This window comes from Meriones unguiculatus, chromosome 16 (genome assembly GCF_030254825.1).
Source record: "Meriones unguiculatus strain TT.TT164.6M chromosome 16, Bangor_MerUng_6.1, whole genome shotgun sequence".
Classification (NCBI taxonomy): Eukaryota; Metazoa; Chordata; class Mammalia; order Rodentia; family Muridae; genus Meriones; species Meriones unguiculatus.
In genome coordinates, this window is record NC_083363.1 from 6374005 (window position 1) to 6394955 (window position 20951).

The window sequence follows — 20951 nt, forward strand, 5'->3', positions numbered from 1 at the left end:
TCTGGAGAAAGTATTGTGACAGCTAATTTCAGGAGTAGAGCTGAGAGATGAATGTTTCAGAAAGAGGAAATAAACCACATGTTTGATAGTAGTTAAGAGATTTTAATTCTAAAATTCAATACAATTCTGGCACCAAGAATGAAAGGAGTTCACTACATAAAAGCAAAGCAGGCACAACTGCAGAGAATACTACATTTCTCCTAAATATTAATTCCACGACTAGCTCAAATAGGCTCTGGCTACCAGCACCAATGTATTTCTAGTGTCCTATGTTCTAAGCCTTGAGCTTGATTCAACTTGTTTCTTCTCTGTATTCAGGCAGTCCTTACCTGACACTGATTTTTGCTTTGAAATCACTTCCATGGCTCCTCTTTTTCCCAATTTTAACTGAAGATGCTAATTCAACATGGGATCGGTGCAACCTTTCCCTAAGTGAGTGTCTTGGCCTTGGAGGTGTTGGCCATAGGGCTGTGTAGAGTCTTTCCATCCTGCTTCTAATCACACATTCTAGCAATAACCTTCTCCTTTGGAAGAGTTCCCCCAACACTGTCCTAGTTGAGAACACTGTCCTAGAAGGGTCCTCATGGGAACCTTAAAATCCTCTGCCCAAAGCTCAATCCATCCTTATAGGCCTACTCAGATTTCTTCTCTACGACAATTCGTGCCCACATTACATTAGTCAGCGTTTTCCTTCTCTGTGACAGTGTGTCCATGTTCTGTGAGTCAGCTTTCCCACTGAACCCAGATACTTCGGAGAACTGACATAAGGCAGCAAAGTTTTCTTTGACTCATGTTTTTAGTCGTTTCATGTTGTTTCTAGGCCTGCGGTGGGGGCCAGCATGTCAAAGCAGAACTGCTAAGAATGAGCTGGTAGACGCAAGGCAAAGCTGCTTTAAAGCATGGTGGCCAGAAGCAGAGTCAAGCCAAGCTACCACAAACAAGACAGACCCTTCCAGGACTCGCCCCAGTTACCTGCTTCCTCCAACTGGTGCCAGTTCTTTCCGTATCTGGCACCTCCCAATAAACCCATCACAGTATGAATCATGACATAATCATCTTCTGGGAGCCCTGATTCTGAACACTGCTGTATTGGGGACAAAGCCTTCAAAGCATTAGGTTACTACAGTCTAGTCATAACACCAGTCAACAAACATCTTAGCAGTAATTTTATTAGCTTAATTTTATAAATAACCTGTGCAATAAAACAAATGGGACTCAGGACCTCACTTCATAGCTCAAGAACCATCCTCCCGCTTCAGCTTCCTGAGTGCTGGGGCTAAAAGCACTGGCCACTATGCCCATCAGGAGACCATGGCATGCTTATCGTCTTGATAAAATTAAAAATAATAGCTGCTGTTGAAAAGAATGTGGAAAAACAGGTGCCACTATACCCAGGCACAAAGACATTACTACAATGCTTGTGGGTGGAGCCTTCTCTGTCAGTATAACCCTGTCACACAGTTTGCTCACAGGTCATAAGATAAATGTGTAAAGTTTACTGTCACTATAAACCAGGAACATCTTAAAGGTCCTTCCAACAGGCAACTGCTAACAGTAATACAGTTAATATACTCTGCTACTGTTAAAAGAGATAAATCAGATTTCATGTCCTAACAGAAGGGCAGCCACAATCATAACAAGATAGTGGGAAGGTTTTAAAGAGTATATGCTAAATGTTATTTTTCTTTTTGAAAATTATTTTCAAGGTTAGCTTACAAACTAGGGAGTTTCATAACGGCATCTTCTTCACACGGTCACTGTCACGCGTGTCATTATACTTGGTTGTTCCTCTACCTGCTCTCTGCTCCACTCTGTCCCATTTGCCCCCTTCTTGCTGGTCTCCCCCTTGTCCGCAAATACTCTTCCTTTGTGCTTTCATGTTACATGTACTCAGCACCATTTCTTTCTCTTCCTCTTTCTATCTTAAGATGCTTTCTTCTATTCATAGTTACCTTTCTACTTTTTTCCACTTTAATGTCCCACACACATACATAAGTTTATGTATGAGAGAATAAAAACAGTATTTGTCTGATTCTAGTTTATTTTGTTTAACATGACTTCTAGTTGCATATATTTTCCTGCAAATGTCATGACTTCATTCTTTATGGGCAAATAAAGTTCCACTGTATTATGTACCACATTTTATCAACTGATTTGTTGGTTGGACCGACAGCTAGGCTGGTGCCATCTCTTAGCCGATGTGTTCTAATGTAACAATAAACATACATATCCAAGCGTTGATTTTGAGTCTTTTGTGTGCCTATCCACCAGTATTTTGGCTAGAGTATAGACTAGTTTTTTTGTTTGGTTTGGTTTTTGTTTTGTCTTGTTGCTTTTTGAGACAGGGTTTCTCTGTGTAGCCTCTGGACCTACTTAGTAGACCAGACTGGCCTTAAACTCACAGCAATATGCCTTCTTCTGCCTCCCTGAGTGCTGAGATTAAATGCCACCACACCTAGCTAGTTTTTGTTTCCAGAAGGAACCTCTAACACTGCCTTCATGTTTACACTCCCACTAGCAGTCTTCTTGCCCTACGTCCTCAACATTCATTGTCTTGATAAAGCACTTCTGACTGGGGTGAAGTGGGGTCTCACTAAATACCATTTTTACCAATAACATATTTATGTATGACTATAATTAGAAAAAAGACAGTAATCTAGGTGCAGTGGCACACACCTATAATACCAGCACTTGGAAAGGCAGAGGCAGTTGTATCTCTGTGAGTTCAAGGCCAGCCTGGCCTACAAAGTGAGTCCAGAACAGCCAAGGCTACACAGAGAAACCCTGTCTAGAAAAACCAGAAGGAAAGAAAGAGAGAGAGAAAGAGAAAGAAAGAAAAGAAAGAAAGAAGAGACAGTGAACACTATATATTCTAGTGAACATGTCAAAAAACTAAGTAAAATTTCTACAGTCATATTTTAAAGTGATCACAGATTGTAAAAATCTCAAGAAATAGCCAAGTTTATTAATCCAGATCTTAAGCTTTTTAATTTCTTTAAAGTAGGCTTATACATCTACCATCTTTATTTCAGCCAAATATCATGAGTTTGAATATTGCTCTTAGCCTAGAGAAATCAATGGTAAAAAGAAAGCTTACAGAAAAATATTTTTGTTTTACAGCTTACAGTGATACATCCATGAATCACACTGAAAATTTGTCCCTTGAAATAAAAGAAAACAATATGTTTACACAAAGAACATGCCCCAAAGTTCTGTAATAAAGAAAAGTGTTTAATCAAAATATTTGTTGACAGCTGGTTAGTGCTGATCTAAAGCAGAAAAGAAAATCAGTGTCATTGTAGCCCTTTGTTTTAGGTACAAGAGCTGAATATGCAAATTAGCCCAAAATGGAGCCTCATTATCTGTTTTACACTTCAAGTGTGATTTTAGGCACTGTAGGTATATGCGCACACACACATAGACACACACACCACTGAATGCACATCTATCTCAACAAACCATGCACATCATCTGTTCAGAACAGGGAGCCACATGCATGCTTCTACAACATTAACTGCAAGGCAGATGGCAGGCACTGATCAACAGACACAAAATAAACCCCCTAAGTTCTACTCCCTCAAACAGTCCCTCTCATTTCTTTCCTTTAGAAAAATATCAAGCAGCTTTTCCTTATTGTTGATTTGAAACTCCACGGTTACAATGAGCAACGCAAAGGAGATTTCAAAGAGGGACAAATGTTTCTTAGCACAGATTTGCTTTCATAGTCTTAGGAGATAACACTAACTTTGAAATTCACAGTATACTGTATTTTTATCAGTATCTAATGTGAAAATGAGCTCTTTCTATAACTGGAGGTTTAGCTTTCAAAATACATAATTACTGATCATTTTAGTCTGCATCACATTTCTTTTGCAGGGTGAAATGAACTAAAACAGCTGCTACTTCCTAATAGCTTTATAATGTGCAGAGAATTTCTAAGACTATCCGAAATTAAACCTACAGCTTCCCATCAGGCAGAACATATTCATGTATACATATGACCCACATTATTTGGAAGAACAATTATTAACTTATAAAATTACAATTTGAAGCATAATGAAGGAAAGCTGCTAAGGAAAGCCCTGCCGCTCTTCCCCGAGGTCAGAGCAGCAAGTCCACACTGATTAGCGCCCACACCCTCTGCCGCACCTGGGCTGAAGGAAGCCCAAGTGTTCCTGCTTGCCCCCATTCCCTGCAGGGATCGAGCCCTCTATTTTCATACTGGGAGATGAATTTTTAGAAGGTGAACCAAGCCTGGAACTCTGCCCAGAATTTCTGGCAGCCGCCAGGCAATCTGGTTTTACTGTTGGTCTGCTCTCCCCTGAGCTGACCTTGCTAACCTTGCTCCAGAGAGAGCACCCTGATCTGGGGATTGTGTACCATTTATAATCATCACCAAGAAAGCACTGATTACTTTATTAACCATGGGACTTGTATGCATAGGTCTCTTTAAACATGTTTCTGTACGATGAAATAGTAAAAAATCTTGTTTCCTCGTATCTCTTTTTAACAATGGGGGGAGAAGGACCAGCAATATTAAGAGTGTTTTCCAGAAAAACCTATTATTCAAGCAGCTGCATCCAAGGATGTTAAGAGGGCCAAGGAGAATCTAATGTCTGAAAAGTAGTGCCTTCAGGAATGTAAAGCAAAGCCCAGGAACCACAAAATAATTAGACAAGTGCACAGGGTATATTCTGTAATTGATGGGTACACTGGGCCACTCAAGCTATAAATATTAAAGGTCAGAGCAATCACGGCTAGGCCGTGCAGATGAGGTCTGAATGTACACAGGCCTAGCTCCCTGCTGAGAGGATTACTAACAACCAGCAGCCCCTAGATTGCTAGCTCCAAAGCAAGCATGATCAGAGGCGACTGTCACGTCAGTAAGGCTGCATCCAAGCTTGCTTCCTAGCTGTCCTCCGGCTTTCTTATCTGCCCAAGCTTCCCTCAGCAGAGCTTCCATCATTGATACCACTTTCTTATCCACTAGACGCAAGGCTGACAGTCTTGGAAACTCTTCTCCAGAACTGCCATTCTCAGTGTGTTCTCACTCCCAGTTCCTTCATCTTTGCTCTGTTTCCCATGTTGGCACTCCCTGGTGACCATTCGGGAGCTCAATGTTCTGGGTAGCTTTGCCTTTACTCCTTCTCTGTGTCTACTCAACAGACACACTACCCCACGCCCGATAGCTCGGCATCTGCCTGCTGGTTCTGGATTTCCTGAGTGTCATTACTAGGTTCTGGAGGAGCAGATTACAAAAGCGGATCTCATTCCTGACATTCCTGTTCACATTCCCACACAGCGCAAAGCACAGTGACATGCTTACAAAGGATAATTTTTTCTCTAAAAAAAAAATATATATATATATATACACACACACATATATATACATACATACACACACACACACACACACACACACACACACACACCCCAGATCAAATCTTGGCTCCAAAAAGAGACTCTGTTCAGTTCCCAGAAATTTTTTACTATACTCTGACAATTAGCCCAGTTTATAGTTCATCACAGAAAATACTTTAGTTTTATAGGGAAGGAAGAGTTTAAAAAAAGAACTCTAAATAAAACCAAGAAAAGTCGAGGTACCTACAGTTACACAAGGTAACACAGAAAGGCCGCCATTCACATGTCCTCTAGCTTGAAGATAAAGGTGGGAAACATGGGCGCGCACTAGGGACCAGACTACAGAAACAGAAGAAGGGAACGCGGGCTAGCAGAGCAGTGCACGGCCTGCCTTCCAGTGTCCTGTGTACAAACAATGTCCCTCCCTGCACTTTGCTTTCTTTGCGTGACTCCGAAGACTCAGTTCAAATTCTCTCCACAGGAGGATCCCATCACTATGGTCTTGCACCTTTCATAGTTTACTGTCAATTTTTAATTTCTTATATTTATTAATTGATTGGGGGCACTAAATACATGCCGTGGTGCACATGTGGAGGTCAGAGGGCACTTGTGGGGTTGGTTCTCTCCTTCCACCATGTGGGACTCGGGGAGCAAACTCAGGTCACCAGGCTTGGCAGCAAGCACCTTTACCCACTGAGCCGTCTCTCGAGCACAGCTTTGTCGGGTTTTAGTAGACTGCCATCTCCATTACACCATGAGTCTCTTGAGAGGAACAACTGCATTTTGACAACTGACGTAAATACCTCCAACAAATGGTGTCAGATCAATGTCTGAACAGATAAATCCTTCAGCAACAAAATACATATTGAGAAGGGGTAAATCATGAAAAGGGATGTTTGATAACTGAGCCAGGAGGTGCCATCTACTTGGGGAACCTAACTGCTTGGGAAGCAACTGCTAACAGAACAAAATATAGTTCTTTCCCCTCCATAATGAAACTCAGCAACTGGTATTTGTGATAATAACAGGTTATTAGTGCCATTAGCATCATCTTCAAGCAATGAGCTTATTAAGACACACTCTAAAATTACAAAACAAAATGCGAAGGAAAAGGACAGCCCTGATCTATTTTCTCATGTCCAATCCACCACTGTACACAAAAGAAACTCAAATCGTTATTATCCTTTAAACCAACAAAATAAAGCAAAAAGGCCTGAATTCAACTGAATAACTCATGCATAAACAGCCATTTCTCAAAGGTCTTCTTGCAAATAAAGCACAGTATTTTGGATCTTTTTGTTTGGTTTTGCTGTGGCTTTTTTTCCCCTAATAAGAGGATTCTAGGTGAAAATAATAAATAATTTCTCAATTTTAAAAAAGGCCACTCAAGATGGAAGAGATCTTGAGAAAAGAAATTTCATAATATATGTTGTTTCTTTCTAAATATAGCTGAAGCAAAACAAACCAGGAAGTAAGAAAACAGGGCCCACACTATGATAACAAAAGCCTAAAATGATCTTAAGAGGAAGTGAGGGACAAAGCATTTAAAGTTCTATTGACAAAATGACAAAGCATACCTAGACCAAGGATTGCCAAATGCTCTTTGGAGCATTTTTAAAAAGAAAACTTCCCCAATTGCTCATCATCATTAGCAAGCAGAAATTTGTACACTGGGTGGCTGTGACCAGCTAGAGCAGAGCAGCCTTTGGTAACAGTAATGGTAAGTACCCTGCAGTATTTGTGGAAATGACTCTTCCCACAGGGGTACAATGCTCCCCAAAAGGGCAGCAAGAGCATCTTCTAGCTCCTCGGTTCTGCGCTCCAGAGCGGAGCTGTTCCTTTGTTTTGCTAGGGTTGATCAGGTTAGGTTTTGGTTTTTGTTTTTGTTTTGTCTTAATCCTGGAGATTGAGCCCAAGAACTTATGCATGGTGAGGTGGTCCTACGATGCTGTGCAGCCAAGAGCTGCTTCTGTACCTCCCACAAGTAACAGCTGTATATGACATGGATTCAGACCTTTGCTTAAAAACTCAGCTCTCCAATGCTCAAGTTCTTCATCAATATGACAGTAGAGTAATTTTTCCTCCCATAAGGCTGCTGTGAGAATCTCACAGGGGGATAGTGTGCCCAGTCCACAGCAAGTGCTCAATAAAAAGTGGCTGCTCCCTTTCCAGCCTCCCTCAGCCCTCTTACTTTCTCCTTGTATCTGCATTCCTCCTTTCTTCTGTTTTTCTGACTCCTCATCGACAGACAGTGAATCTGTTACTCTCTTATTTATTTCAAAATTCCAAAAGAAGGCCTGAGCACCTGGCTTGTAAGGGCTGGGAGAACTCTACTCTGGAACCTCACGCGTTCTCTCTCCGCTTTGTAGTCCCTGACTCCTGAGCTTGCCGGCACACAGTGGACAGCCACGGCGCTAAGCATAGCTAATGCTTCCCAGCAGCAGCAGACTTAAACAGCACAAATAGCTTCACGTGTGATTTCACAAATCACAGAATTCACAACAATTTATATTTAAATACGGTTTTATTTAAAAAATCATTTCAAATTCTCTTCTGCTCGAAGTAAAATAGTTATAATTTAGTGACACCATGTGGCTATGTTTTGCTTTGCATTCTTAGAAAAAAATGCTCCTCTCTAGGAAGGCTGCTCTGTGCTAGTTCAATTATGACATCAAAGTTACAGGAAGAACAATTGAAACTCGGTGTTGGCTATTCCTTTAAAGTGGAACCCTTCCTACTCCTTTCATATCTGAAGAGGGCATTTCCCAAATGGTTGAGTTTTCTGATCCCATGAGGAGGGCAAAGACTGAGCATAACTGACTAGGAAACTAAAGCCTCCAGGTGAACTGCTCAATTATGCCAGTGTTTGACTTGAAAAGCAAATAAATGTTGTCTGTGCCCAGTCAGTGGATGAGATGGGGCTCCAGGAGCAGAAAATGAACAAAGACACACATGCATCCACACGCTGCCGGCGTGGAGGGAGAGAATGCCTCCAAAAAGAGAAACGCTTCTTCTCTCATTTGTTGTATTTCTTTCCTGGATCTGCAGCCCTGCCTGTGAAAGTACCATAATCTAATGATAACGGGTGGGGGAAATGCTGCAGCTAATGACAGCAGGGATGAGGGGGAACTGAAATGTATGGTAGCAATAAAAGAGATTCAAATGCCTTATGCCAACCATGGTACAGTTTTAGTACACATCTAATGAGGCTTCCTACAGAAGACCAGCTCCTGTGGACAGCAGCTAACATACAAAAAAAAAAAAAAAAAAAAAAAGCCTACATGTCCAGAGCAAAGACCAGATAATACCACTTCCTGTATCTCAGCTTACACCACTACCACCCTGGCAACCTTACTTAAAAATACATGCCTGCTCCCACTGATCCCTACTTATAAATTTGTGTGTATGCTTCTCCAATTGATAAATGCAGAAACCCTGACAGCCATCAGTGTTACAACCTCAGGATTAAGTACAACGAACAGTACAAAGTAGGTGCTTATTTGCTGAATGAGTAAGTGGTGGATGACGAATGAAGAGATTTTTTTTTTTCCCTGAGCTACTGAAGCATGCCAAAATCCCTGTTCTGAGCAAAAACAGAGCCTCTCTAGTGAGATATTTATCATCACTGAAGGCCTCTAATGTAACCCCCGAGACTAGAAAGGCAGACTGGCAGATGCTCTGCAACCCCCCCGCCTTTTTCTGTGACATACTTGGCACGTTATAATTTCTCACTCTAAGAAAATAGGAGTAAGGAGGGAACGGGAACAGCAGTAATTCAAACAGTCAACAGGAATCAAAGGAAATCACTGTTAAAAGAGCCAAGCCTATGCTAGACAGAATTCAGCACATGAGAGACAGGGCCAGTCTCATCAGGTGGTAAGCAATCATTGTTAAATGAACAACCCTAAGCCAGCTGTCCCAACCTAACCCAACCTGAACTGAACATTTGATTATAAAGAGTTTTTAAAGTATTAGGAAAACATGCAGCATTGGATTTAGCATTGATGAACACCGTTTTGTTTGGTTTTGGTTTTTGGTTTTTCAAGACACGGTTTCTCTGTGTAGCCTTGGCTATCCTGTACTCACCTTGTAGACAGGCTGGCCTAGAACTCACAGCGATCCGCCTGCCTCTGCCTCCCTGAGTGCTGGAATTGAGTCTCTATTTTCAACCAGACATCATTCTCAGTACTTGTCACAAATAATGCTGCTCCGGCTCTTTATGGCTGTGGGTACCAGGCTGAGAAAGGCACAGATTCACCACGGGACAAGGATGTGACGTGAAGCCAAGGTTATGGTGAACTCCCTCTGCAGCACAGCTCAGTTTCAGACCACAATCCTGACTTACTCTTGCCTAGTCTCAGAAAGAGGTGTAGGTAATCTCCCACACCTTGATTTATAAAAACATCACCCTTTTCAATGTAACATGAAATCTGCAATCCATACAAAACATTCAAAACCTTCAATAGGAACCTCAAATTTCACTTTCCTAAACAAAGCCAGCTCTGAAACCATAGAACTATTTGCCATCTCGGGGAGTTCGTCACCACTCACACCCTCATGATGAAGCACCGCTCAGGTCAGAGAATGTCCGCGTCAACGCTGAGTCAATCTCTCACCGTCACAGTCAGCGCCTCACACCACAAAAGCCAGACTGTGTACAGCGTAGCTGTTACATACAATGCCCGGTCTAAGTACTGTGCGACGGGACGAAGATTTAAAATCCAGACTCCATGTCCCTGGGAGCCTGTAATTTTACTATCAGAGGCAAAACCAAAGCAAACACAAACGACTCTAAAGAATAAAAGTGACATACGAATATGCAAATTAACTAACATAATAAAAATTACACCTTTACATACTAAGGAAGTATTTGCAGAGTGAAGTAAGAGCAAGAAGTTCATTTAGAACATTGATTTTGTTTTTTTTTTTTAGAACATTGTTTAAGCAGTCAATAAATGATTATGAAGGAAAACCAAAGCATCCTTGAATAATAAGGTCTAATTCTTAGGTTCATTTTAAAATACCGTTAGAGCAAAAACCTAACTCAAGCAACAGAATTTATGAAGAAATGTAGTAGCTATGTTTAACGGGTTATCACTTCTAAAGCTTTCTTATTAATGTGGATACTAAGATCCCTCCCTTCTCTTGCTACCACCATCTCTCCAGCCAGCTTTGCTCAGATTTCTGACATACTAGGAGCTGATGTGCTGTACATGTCCCCATGGGCACACGTATCTGAATGTTTGGTCCTCAGTTGCTGGAACTGTTTAGCAAAGATTAGGGAATGTGGCCTTGGAGGAAGCTTGGCACTGGGGCCATCCATGCCGTGTGTCTGTGTCTGTGTGTGTGTGTGTGTGTGTGTGTGTGTGTGTGTGTGTGTGTGTATGCACGAGAGAGAGAGAGAGACTCGTGGGAAGCAGCATCAACTCTCAGCTGCTGTTCCTCTAGCACCATGCCTGGCATGCTGCCTGCTGCATGCTCTCACAATGGTCATGGACTCGCCTTCTGAAACTGTAAACCCCCAATAAATTTTCTTCTATAAGTCGCTTTGGTCATGTGTTTTTCCACAGCAACTAAAAAAGTAACTAAGACATATACTAAAACAAAAGCTGGCAGCACAAATAACACAAAAAATGACTCTAGCAAAGTCAGGTCCACATAGGAGATTTGAAAGAAGAGGAGGAGGAAGAGGAGGAAAAGGCAGAAAGAGCAAACGCCTAAGGCCAAGCATGTTTTCTAAAAGCTAGAGAGCCTGACTGAAGGCAGGTCTCCCTAGCTGTGTGTGGGGGAAGCAGAGCTGGAGTCACGATACTTGGTTCTAGGAGTCGTGTTCCTATTGTTTCAAATTACATCCAAATGCACTGTCCTTCCATCCATGTCAAACGCGTAGACTGAGACACTGCTTATTTTTTAATCTGCTGCAACCATTACAACCTGAGTCGGTGCCAACTTGACCTCCTCCATATCGGACCCTCTCATTCTCCAAGCATCTGGAGGCAGCGCTGAGATACGGAATCTTCACACAATTTCTTGCCCTTCTTATATTAGTCCATTCAGAACTCCTCAGGGTAAAAGAGCAACTGCCAGACCTGAGGCACTTTAGTCCCTCTTTGAGGAAATGAAATTGATTTTCTTCATTTTCACACAAGAGGATCCCTGGGTAGCAATACCATGTCCAGTCACACCCACAATAAAAATGGAGGTAATATCTCTGTACTAGCTCAGTGACACAACGGTTTTGTGAAATTCTTGTGCTGAGTTATCTATTACTTCACAGAGGTGACCCCTGACCAAGAGTCTGAGCCAGGGACAGTCTCAGCAGCTCCATGTCAGTCACAACTATAAGTCAGGGTGGATGACATCTGATGTGGGGAGGCAGGTGAGGTGATGAAGAGGGGCCAGCTCCACATTCTCCCTGCCCCACCCACCATTTCTCTTCCCTTCTCTCCAGTCCTCACTATATGAGCCTGCCATTTTCTGCCTTTAAGCTCTTGAAGATTATCAAAGGGCACTGTCCGATGGGAAAATGAACAGATCTACATAATTTTCAGGGAACTTGAACCACCTTTTCCGGCTTCCAACTTCATTACCTTATATGTCTTTCGGAACTACAGAAAGTTTAGATTAGGGTTTTTACCTATAGAATATAAGCTATTAGACCAGAAACCTTTCAATATCCTTTAAAACAACCTTAACACAGCATTGCCAAACAACAGGATCAGCTGGTACTGAAGGATGTGAACATGAAGCCTGCCAGCTAAGCCGGCCCTGTGCCTTTGCTTGACCCCACTCACAACACCTGCTGTCAAACCACACCTGCCACCATCCCCTCATGTGGAAAAGGCCCAAGTGTGTGCACGGCACACTAGCATCCAGAGCTCTCCTGCTGGCTCTGGGCACCACCAGGAAGCCTTCAGGACACTCTTTCCCAGATGTTAGGGCAACAACACTCTGTCAGCACAGCTGCTTTCTCTGTGTGGACAGCAGGGAGTGCACGGGCTAGTCTACCTCTCGAGGGCCTGCTTCTTCATGGTCTTCACTTTCCACAGAAAAACATGGCACGAAACACAGACAGTTCCATCGTGCACTCCGCACACTGAGGTGGCTAACTCCCCCTACGGGTTTTTGTTTTCTGGGGAGTTTTGTTTGTTTATTTTGTTTTGTTTTTTGAGAGCAGTCTCCTCATACTCCAAATGTCCTTAAATAAAGATAAAATTTATTAAGAAGCACTTACCTGCAGACACGAGCTGGGAAATACAACTTTTGCCAAGACCGACACAGGTAATGTGAATGATCTATCACCCTGATCCAATCCAGTTCGTCCATGGACACTTCAATAAAGTAGGAATAAGAACTGTGAAGAAGAAAAAATATGGCACAGTGACAACACAAAACCAAAATAAAACATTAAAAGGTGCCAACACATCGAAGTCGCTAATTATTTTTTCTTTTTTTGTCACATTTATCAAATTTAGGTAACAATGAAAGATGTATAAAAGCCTCTACTGAGGCATTTACCCAATGTATTGAAATTTCTTCTCAGCTGACTGTCTGTCAAATCAAATGATCAACTGCTTAAAAACAAAATAAAACGCAAGATTGCTTTTCTTTATATTGCCAAAATGCCACGGCCATTCCAGATTAGCAGAGAATAAAGCCAAGAGAAAGGAAATGAGGAAAGCCTCGGCCATATTAGCAGAGCAAATAAAGTCAAGAGGGAGGAAAGGAGAGACAGAAAAAATAGAAGACTTTCAGGGATGAGAACAGAGAAGCAGGCAAGTATCCTCTCCTCCTTCCATGGCCCCTGGCCTAGGTGCTCCACTCTCCCCCTTCGCAGTGGGGAAAACTAAGTGGAATGACAGAATGGTTCCCCACAGAAGCCAGCCTACCCCCAGCTACCTCTCAGTCTCCTACCACACCACACTTAAAGGCAGCCTGCTGGAAAATACATGACATGGGTGAAAAGATAATGCTTGTTTCTTTTGGATGAAACTTGGAACTTACCAGCTAATAACCTGGCGGTAATGAAAACAGCCCATCACCCTCCCAGGACCATTACATGCTGGTCCCACACTGAACAAATCTGTATTTCCTTGTCATGAACCAAATTTAAATTTGAGATGTAGTTATTACTTGTACAGTAATATCAACAGGAACAATCTTGGAAGATTTAGGTGATCATAAATGTCAGCCTGCAACCCACAGTTGTGACCAGAAAAGGTCAGCTTATTTTGTGTCATCCCCTCATTTTCTGCTGTCTCCTCAACTCCCATTCATTTTATCGCTCAGTCTCAAACTGGTTATAACCTTTTATTGAACCTCTCTGGGTTATCAGTAATGTGGGATATAATTTTACAACACATCAGAATCTTTTTGGCTTAAGATTTTGAATTTTTCACCTTTGCTTCAAATGTTAGCAGTGTTTATAAGAAAAGAACACAGTAAAGCTAAGTCTTTTGTGAATGTAATACAGATACTAAAATAAAGTGGCCTATAAATATTTAACATCATGGAAACAAAAAGCAGTAGCTTTCAGGTTCAAGCACACTAACCTTTTCCTTTATCATTTTTATACCAATTTCATTATTAATTAGATGAATGATATATATATAAAGCCTTTAGAATGCCTACCATGTGCAAGTCATCAAAGTGCAATACATATATTATTATTACATTGTTAGTATTAACCAGGGACTCTTGGAAATGAGAAATATGAATTAACTCCAACCTTTCTGTCAATTATGCTTCAAATACCCACCAAGATACATGTCAGGAAATATTTTTTTTAAAAGATGTTTTAAGAGTGTGTGAGTGTGAATGTATGAGTGTGTGTACATATGGAGTGTGTGTGTGCGTGTGTGTGTGTGTGTGTATGCCTGAAAAGGGCATCCAAGTTTCTGGAGCTAGAGTTCCATATGGTTGTAAGCCACCCAAAGTAAGCTGGAAATCAAACACGGGCAGTCTGAGATCTGAACTACTGGGCCATCTCTCCCACAAAATACACTCTTAATAAAAACAAAACAGAGAGCCAGTCACCTAAGGATCTCAGGGACACTGCACACACAAATGCTGACTCTCGCCTTAAGAAATACCCTTCAAACATGGCTCGAATGGAAAAAAAAAAAAAAAAAAAGCCAAGGTGGTTGGTCACCAACAGGACATATCCTCTTCCTTCCAAATGCTTAAGCCCTAACACTATTACCACTGAACCAACAGGCCCAGACCCAAAAAGGCATAGCAGGTTGGGCAGGTCTTAGGCCAAAGGTAAGCAACACTAGAGACCATCTAGTTCTGCCACCACAATGAATCATGGGACCAGTAAGCTACGGCATTTGCTGGAATGAACGTGCTCTTGAAGCTGTTAGGAAACTGGGTTCACATCATGGCCTGGAGCCAACCCCACTTTTTTCACAACTTGATTTTATTTCCAAAGATGCTTAGCTATACACTAAAAGACAGTTTCTTCAGCCATAGGATGATATGCATTTTATAGGTATTCAGAATATCCAATATGTAAGTAATCAAATAAATAATATTCACCTAAATGGAAGGATGCCAGATAACATTTCAAAACTAATACAATGTTTAAAATGTAATAACTGAAACATGAAATTAAAGCTGGGTGCAGTGGAGCACACATATCTGTAATACCAGAATTTGGGAAACTGTGGAAGAATGACTGCAAGTTTGAGATCAGGCTAGGCAAATTGAGGCTCTGCCTCAAAAGAAAAAAATGTAAAACCTAGAGTTAAGTTTTTAGTATGGTTAATCCATTTTTTGTGAAGCTGTAACAAGATTTTGTAATATGTATACATGAGATAGATAACAATACAAGTTAGATACATACAGATTTTAATAATGGGTAGTGATGAGATTACCAGTACCAGAGAACCCACTGCCTTCTTCTGGCCTCTGAGAGTATTGCATGCACATGGTACACATGGATACATACAAGCTAAACATTTATAACACAAAATATTTAAAATTAAATTTTAGAAATATTCAAAAACTGTTTTTTAAGGAAATATAACTTTTAACTCTTCCCCTAAAGCTAACCTTCAAGAGAAACAGCAGAATGTTTACAAAGAAATAAACCGTTCAAACCTGTAAAACCAAAGCAGATGGTCACTGAGGACTTAATGACCTTTTCCTGTTCCTTGGGCCACTTCCTTGCTAGAAGGTTGTGCTAGCTAATTTTATGTCAACATGACACAAGCTAGAGTCATCTGAAAGGAGGGAACCTCAACTGAGAAGATGCTGCCATGAGATCCAGCTGTAAAGCATTTTATGAATTAGTGATTAATGTGGAGGGCCCAGCCCACTGTGGGTGGGGCCACTCCTCGGACTGGTAGTCCAGAGTTCTCTATGGAAGCAGCTGAGCAAGCCACAGGGAGGACCACGCCAGCAAGCAACACCCCTCCCTGGCCTTTGCGTCAGCTCGTGCCTCTTCCCTGCTTTAGGTCCCGTCTCGAATTTCTTCAGTTTTAAACTGTCGTGTGGAAGTGTGAGCCAAATGAACCCTTGCTTCTCCAAGCTGCTTTGGCCATGGTGTTTCATCACAGCAAAAGAAACCATAATTGAAACAGAAGAGTTCCTTGAATAAACTCCCTCCTTCTGCCAGTAAATAAAGAAAAGGGGAGGGAGAGGAACCAAAGCAGATGACCAAAAAGTTGGGTCTTCTTCAGCAAATACAGCAGCAGCTTCTCAGAGACAGGAAGAACTCACCGGCTGTCGCGGTCCCACAGGAGCAGGCGTATGTGGTTGATGATGGATGGCTGGCCAAGCTTGATCTCAATGCCAGAGCGGCAGTCATCATCGATGGGGTGCCTGGAAAATCCATGATCCAAGTCATAATTCTGAGTGTCGCCATCCAGCAAGGCCGACTTCAGCTCTCCTTTCACAACCTGGGCTCCATACTTCATAGTTGCAATGTTTTCTTCAGGTACTACAGTAAAAACAGAAAGAGCAAGTATAGTGTTTACTTCTTATTATTCTCTATTAGTAAGGGAAAGGTCAACTTCTAGAATTCTAGCTGAGTCCAGGATCTGTACTTTATTTTAAGTTGCATAGGTAAGTCTATGAAAATAGAAAATATAGACTGTTAAGGTAGCATTCGGCATTCAAAACTGAATGTCACTACCACAGCAAGCCAGACACTAAACGTTAAGAGAAAGTTAGGACTAGACACACAGTAGTAGGACAAATATGTCATCTCTGCTGAGCTCATTCTGTTAGCGACTCTAATAATCTGCTTAACAAAAAAAAAAAAAAAAAAAAAAAAAAACGAATCAGATGACCTGTACCCGCCATCCAGTCTGAAGACAGGAGTAAAGCAAAGCAAACAGGTCAGGTATGTGCCCAAACAACAGAGAAGGAGAACCTCCAATGTTAATCGCTGTTGGTCACATACAGACAATATTAATCAATTTCCCTGGCTGAGAAAATGAGATTCTATTTAAGAGAAAATACACATCACTCGAGGTTTTTGGTTTTGTTTTGATAAAAATTCAGAAGCCTGTCATCAAAATCGGAACTGTGGTTATTTTAAGCCCCCTCCTCTCTCTACTGAGATTATAGTCTGGGACTTTGAAGTCCTCTAGACACATCACACTTCACAGGTAGGGTGTCTCTAGGTATTGATTCCTAAAACTGACACTGTCCGTGGAAAGACAAGAGGCTGCGTAAGCATGTTCGAGACCTGATGTACGTCAGGGCTGTGCTCTCAACTGGGTATGGCATTTGGGAGAAATTACCCTTTCTAAGCCTCAGTTTCTTAGGAGACAATGCCTGTCTCCTCCATGTCTTTTGTAAAGACTGGGACGATGTTTGTAAACATATAGTAAGCTCTTCCAGACACAGCCATGACCACATCACGCGCATATGTGAGAGAACTCTTCAGGTCTGCAGCATGTGCATAAACACTGAGCTCCCACAGTGCACACACAACCTGGCCATATGATACGAAGGGAAAAGTGAGATACATCAAGTGCACAACGACAAGATGGTTAAGAGAGAACTCAGCAGATATGGCAGGAAGTCGGTTTTGTCAAAGTGGCTCCAGAAGGACACAAGTAGCTAAATGCAAAGGAAAAGACCAAAGCAACTCAGCAAAACAACACAGCAATGCTGGGCAGCTGAGGCAGCAACAGAGCTTCCCACTGTCAGTTATGATCATTATCTGTACTCTCCTCAGACACTGCCGCAAGCATTTTACATATAGTAAGTCCTTTGATTTGATCCTCATCTTCATCCTCAGAGCACAGTCCAACACTGCAGCCATTACAGAAAAAAACCAAGAAACTTACTGCCCAGCAAGCAGCAGAGCTGATGTCAGAGTGAGGAGTTCAGGGGGGTCCACTGCTTGCATTAGACTCTGTCCCTCCTTCATGAGCAAATTTTGATGGGATCATCACCTGTAGCTCTTAACAGCACAAGTTAAGACTGAACCAAAGAGGGAAACTTGTGCCAAGCCTCCAAGCTTAGAAACTAGAGCAACCTTTGGTTTCTCTTAAGATTTCTTCAGTACTAAAATCTATCAAACTCTGAATAACATGCCAGGCACAAGACTTTCAAATGATTATAACTGGAATCTAAAATAGAAATGAAAGTTTATCACAAGTTGAAGTCTTCTTTTGAGGTTTATTTCAAGAGTACTTGAGCGCTTTCTAGACATTCTCCACAGGTTCATTCCCCGAGAGCATATTTCACTCAGACATGAAGATCATTTATACAAGTGGAAATTCCTTCATGGCAACTAGAATGTGAATTCCCTGCTAGATAAAAATACAACTCCAAGGTTTTTTTCCTTCAAAATCTATAGTTAAATGATGATTTTTTTAAAAGTAATCCTGGAAAAATTTAAATTACAAAAATATTCAAACCATAAGTACTCTTAGTCCTATTTCTTTCTATCCATAAAGAGCAGAAATCTCAAAATATAAGGCAGCAGCAGAGACTGATCATAAATAGCAATCATAATTTTCTTTACACTTATGACTTATAGTTTTTTATAGTCATTAAGAAAAAATTAAATTTTATAACCCTATAGGTAGGTAAAAACAAACCAACTATTAGAAAGGGGGAGTGGGGGAGGAGGATGGGGTTACATCAAGGCCCCTCCCCTCTCCAATTGAGATTAGTGTCCAGGACTACAAAGTCATCTACACTTGACGCCTCACGGTAAGGAAGGTGCCACAGATGCCAACACCTAAAACGAACATTCTCCAAAGAAAGGCGAGAGGCTGCAGACACACGTTCAGACACTGAGTCATAATTTAAAACCAAGCTACACAGTGACAAAATCTGAGGCGCTAGGCTAATTACCCTGGGTTTTTGTTTTATTTTCCTAATCACATTTTGGGACATAACACCTGAGACAGTCATTTACGCCAATGATTTGGATACACAATAGTTCTCAGCCCAACGAGATTCTCCTTAGCTCTCGCTGTCACCTAAGTCACCTTCTACACTCCCCTTACTAACTCTCCTGCCTCCCACAATACTCCCTTACAACTGTGTCATTACAAACGACTTTCCGAAGCTTTAGTCTTGCTTTAACCTTCCCCACTAACCCACTCTTTGCAGGCTCAGGCTCCACATTTCTCAATTCTGGTAAACAACACCTAGAAACAAAAAAGAAGCCAGACAAAAAAAATTTGGAAGAATGTCTGCTTCTTGAGGCCCAAGTCCTAAGTGTGGTCACAGCCAAGCGGTTCGTTTCACATGGCAACATTTAGCAAGTTACCAAGGAAGAGATGCAGCTAAGCAGGACCACCATGCAACTTAAAGAGTCGGGTGCCCAAAGCTGCCTCTGTGTGCGAATCACTGTACTAGACTCAGCCCCACGTGTTCAGCATCTGATGGGACAAGAGAACTCCCACAGACTCTAAACACCTCTACAAATGACTGCACACCAGATCTATACAACAGCAAAGGGAAGCCAAGAGCTTTACAAGGTCCATTGTTCTGAGTTTATGGGAGAAAGGCTTAAATACTTAGTCTAGAAACTAGGACTCATTTAGTCATGTGTGTGTATGTTTATATGTCTTGATTCAGAGTCACCGTACTGTGCCAGGTGCAAGACGACCACAGGCAAAAAAAAAAACAAAAAAGACACAGCAGCTATACTCTTACGTGTGTGTGCGCACATACACACACAATTTACCTCAGTGGTCTTAAAAACATATTGACTTTTGCTCCATAAGAAATCTTGAGGCTAGAATCTATGATACAGCTCCCTTCTATAAACATGCTGCTCTTTCCCAAAGTCTAAAACAAGATAAACAAAGCAAAGCCTAACTCAGCCTTATCAGAAAAAGCACTAACTTTCAAGACAGCACATCTCCAGAGCTAAGATAAGACTAAATGTTAAGGGAATGAGCAGAGGCAGTTCAAACATCCTAAGGAAAAAAAGTAACTTCATTGAAAATTTTCCTTCTTTTCCCTAACTGTATGGATAAATGTTTACTATACATGCATAAAGCTCATATAAACTACCTTCTAAGGGGGTCAACCATCTTTACTGAGTGAAAACATCTTCTGGATTACCCCTCCCCCCCCCCCTTTTAAAAATGATAGAATCTGCAATTTAGTATAGTTTCAGGACAAGCAGCTGAGGGTTCAACCTTCAAGAAAACAATGTTATTGAGTTCAGAGACCAAGTACTAGTGTCAGTGCAGGCTCTCTGCACCTCCTGTAAAGTCTTCAAACATGCACACACACACACACACACACACACACACACACACACACACACACACACACAGACACACACACACGCGCGCACATGCCCAGGAAAGATCAAAACAATCACACAGACTGTGCCAGTAGACCCAAACTGAGCAGAACTGGCTTCAAACTATCAGCCTGAGGACAGTTCTGCAGTGCCAGACCTTGTTTCCCAATGAGAGAGATGCACTATACAATCATCTGAATGTTTGATAACATTTCTTAGAAAACAGTTTCCTTAAGCTCTTCTAGGAATGTACTGTGGTTCCACGGCATTTTCATTATTAATTTTACTATTTAAATATGATGAAAGTCAGAAAAATTTAACCATTACTCAGTGATTATATGATTGCCAAACACTTGTATCATCTTGAGCTCTGCCTAAATTTTTCCAAAATGAAGAACTTAACATTGATGAGCAGCAATCACGGTAAAGGCATCACCCCCAAGGGCCCAGCTATCCCTTTCATTAGGAATCTCACTAGACTCATGGCTTATACATACACTGACCAGCCATCCAACTCCAAGGAAACAAAACTTTATGAAGTTCCAAATACACCTCACACCTACATCCATGACCCAACCACATCTTCAGCAAATCCAGTTTTAGGGCCCTATCAGCTATTAATAGAAAGAAAGGGGAGGGGCTTATATAAGAGGGAACAAAATGAGGATTTGAAAAATGTAAAATTACACACTCATATTGTCACCTTTCACCCTCCCACTCCAGCCAAGGCTGACCTTCAACTAGCTCCTCCCATTGCTCCCTAGACCTCTCCAGCTTGTTCCCTACATCTCCATCATTCTGTTTCTCTACTGCCTTTACCTCAATTCACAAACCAAATCATTGACACGTTACCAGT

At 41.5% G+C, this 20951-nt stretch overlaps 1 protein-coding gene across 2 annotated transcripts in view; it reads right to left on the bottom strand.

Moving 5' to 3' along the window:
- The window catches only part of Btbd9 (BTB domain containing 9), a 346626-nt gene that overhangs the window by 274182 nt on the left and 51493 nt on the right, over positions 1–20951 (bottom strand). For both annotated transcript variants that reach the window (XM_060369206.1, XM_060369205.1), the window contains exons 5-6: positions 16087–16306; positions 12596–12715 (exon numbers count right to left, since the gene is read on the bottom strand). In XM_060369206.1, coding sequence (XP_060225189.1) covers positions 12596–12715; positions 16087–16306 — 340 coding nt within the window. The remainder of the gene's footprint in view (positions 1–12595; positions 12716–16086; positions 16307–20951) is intronic.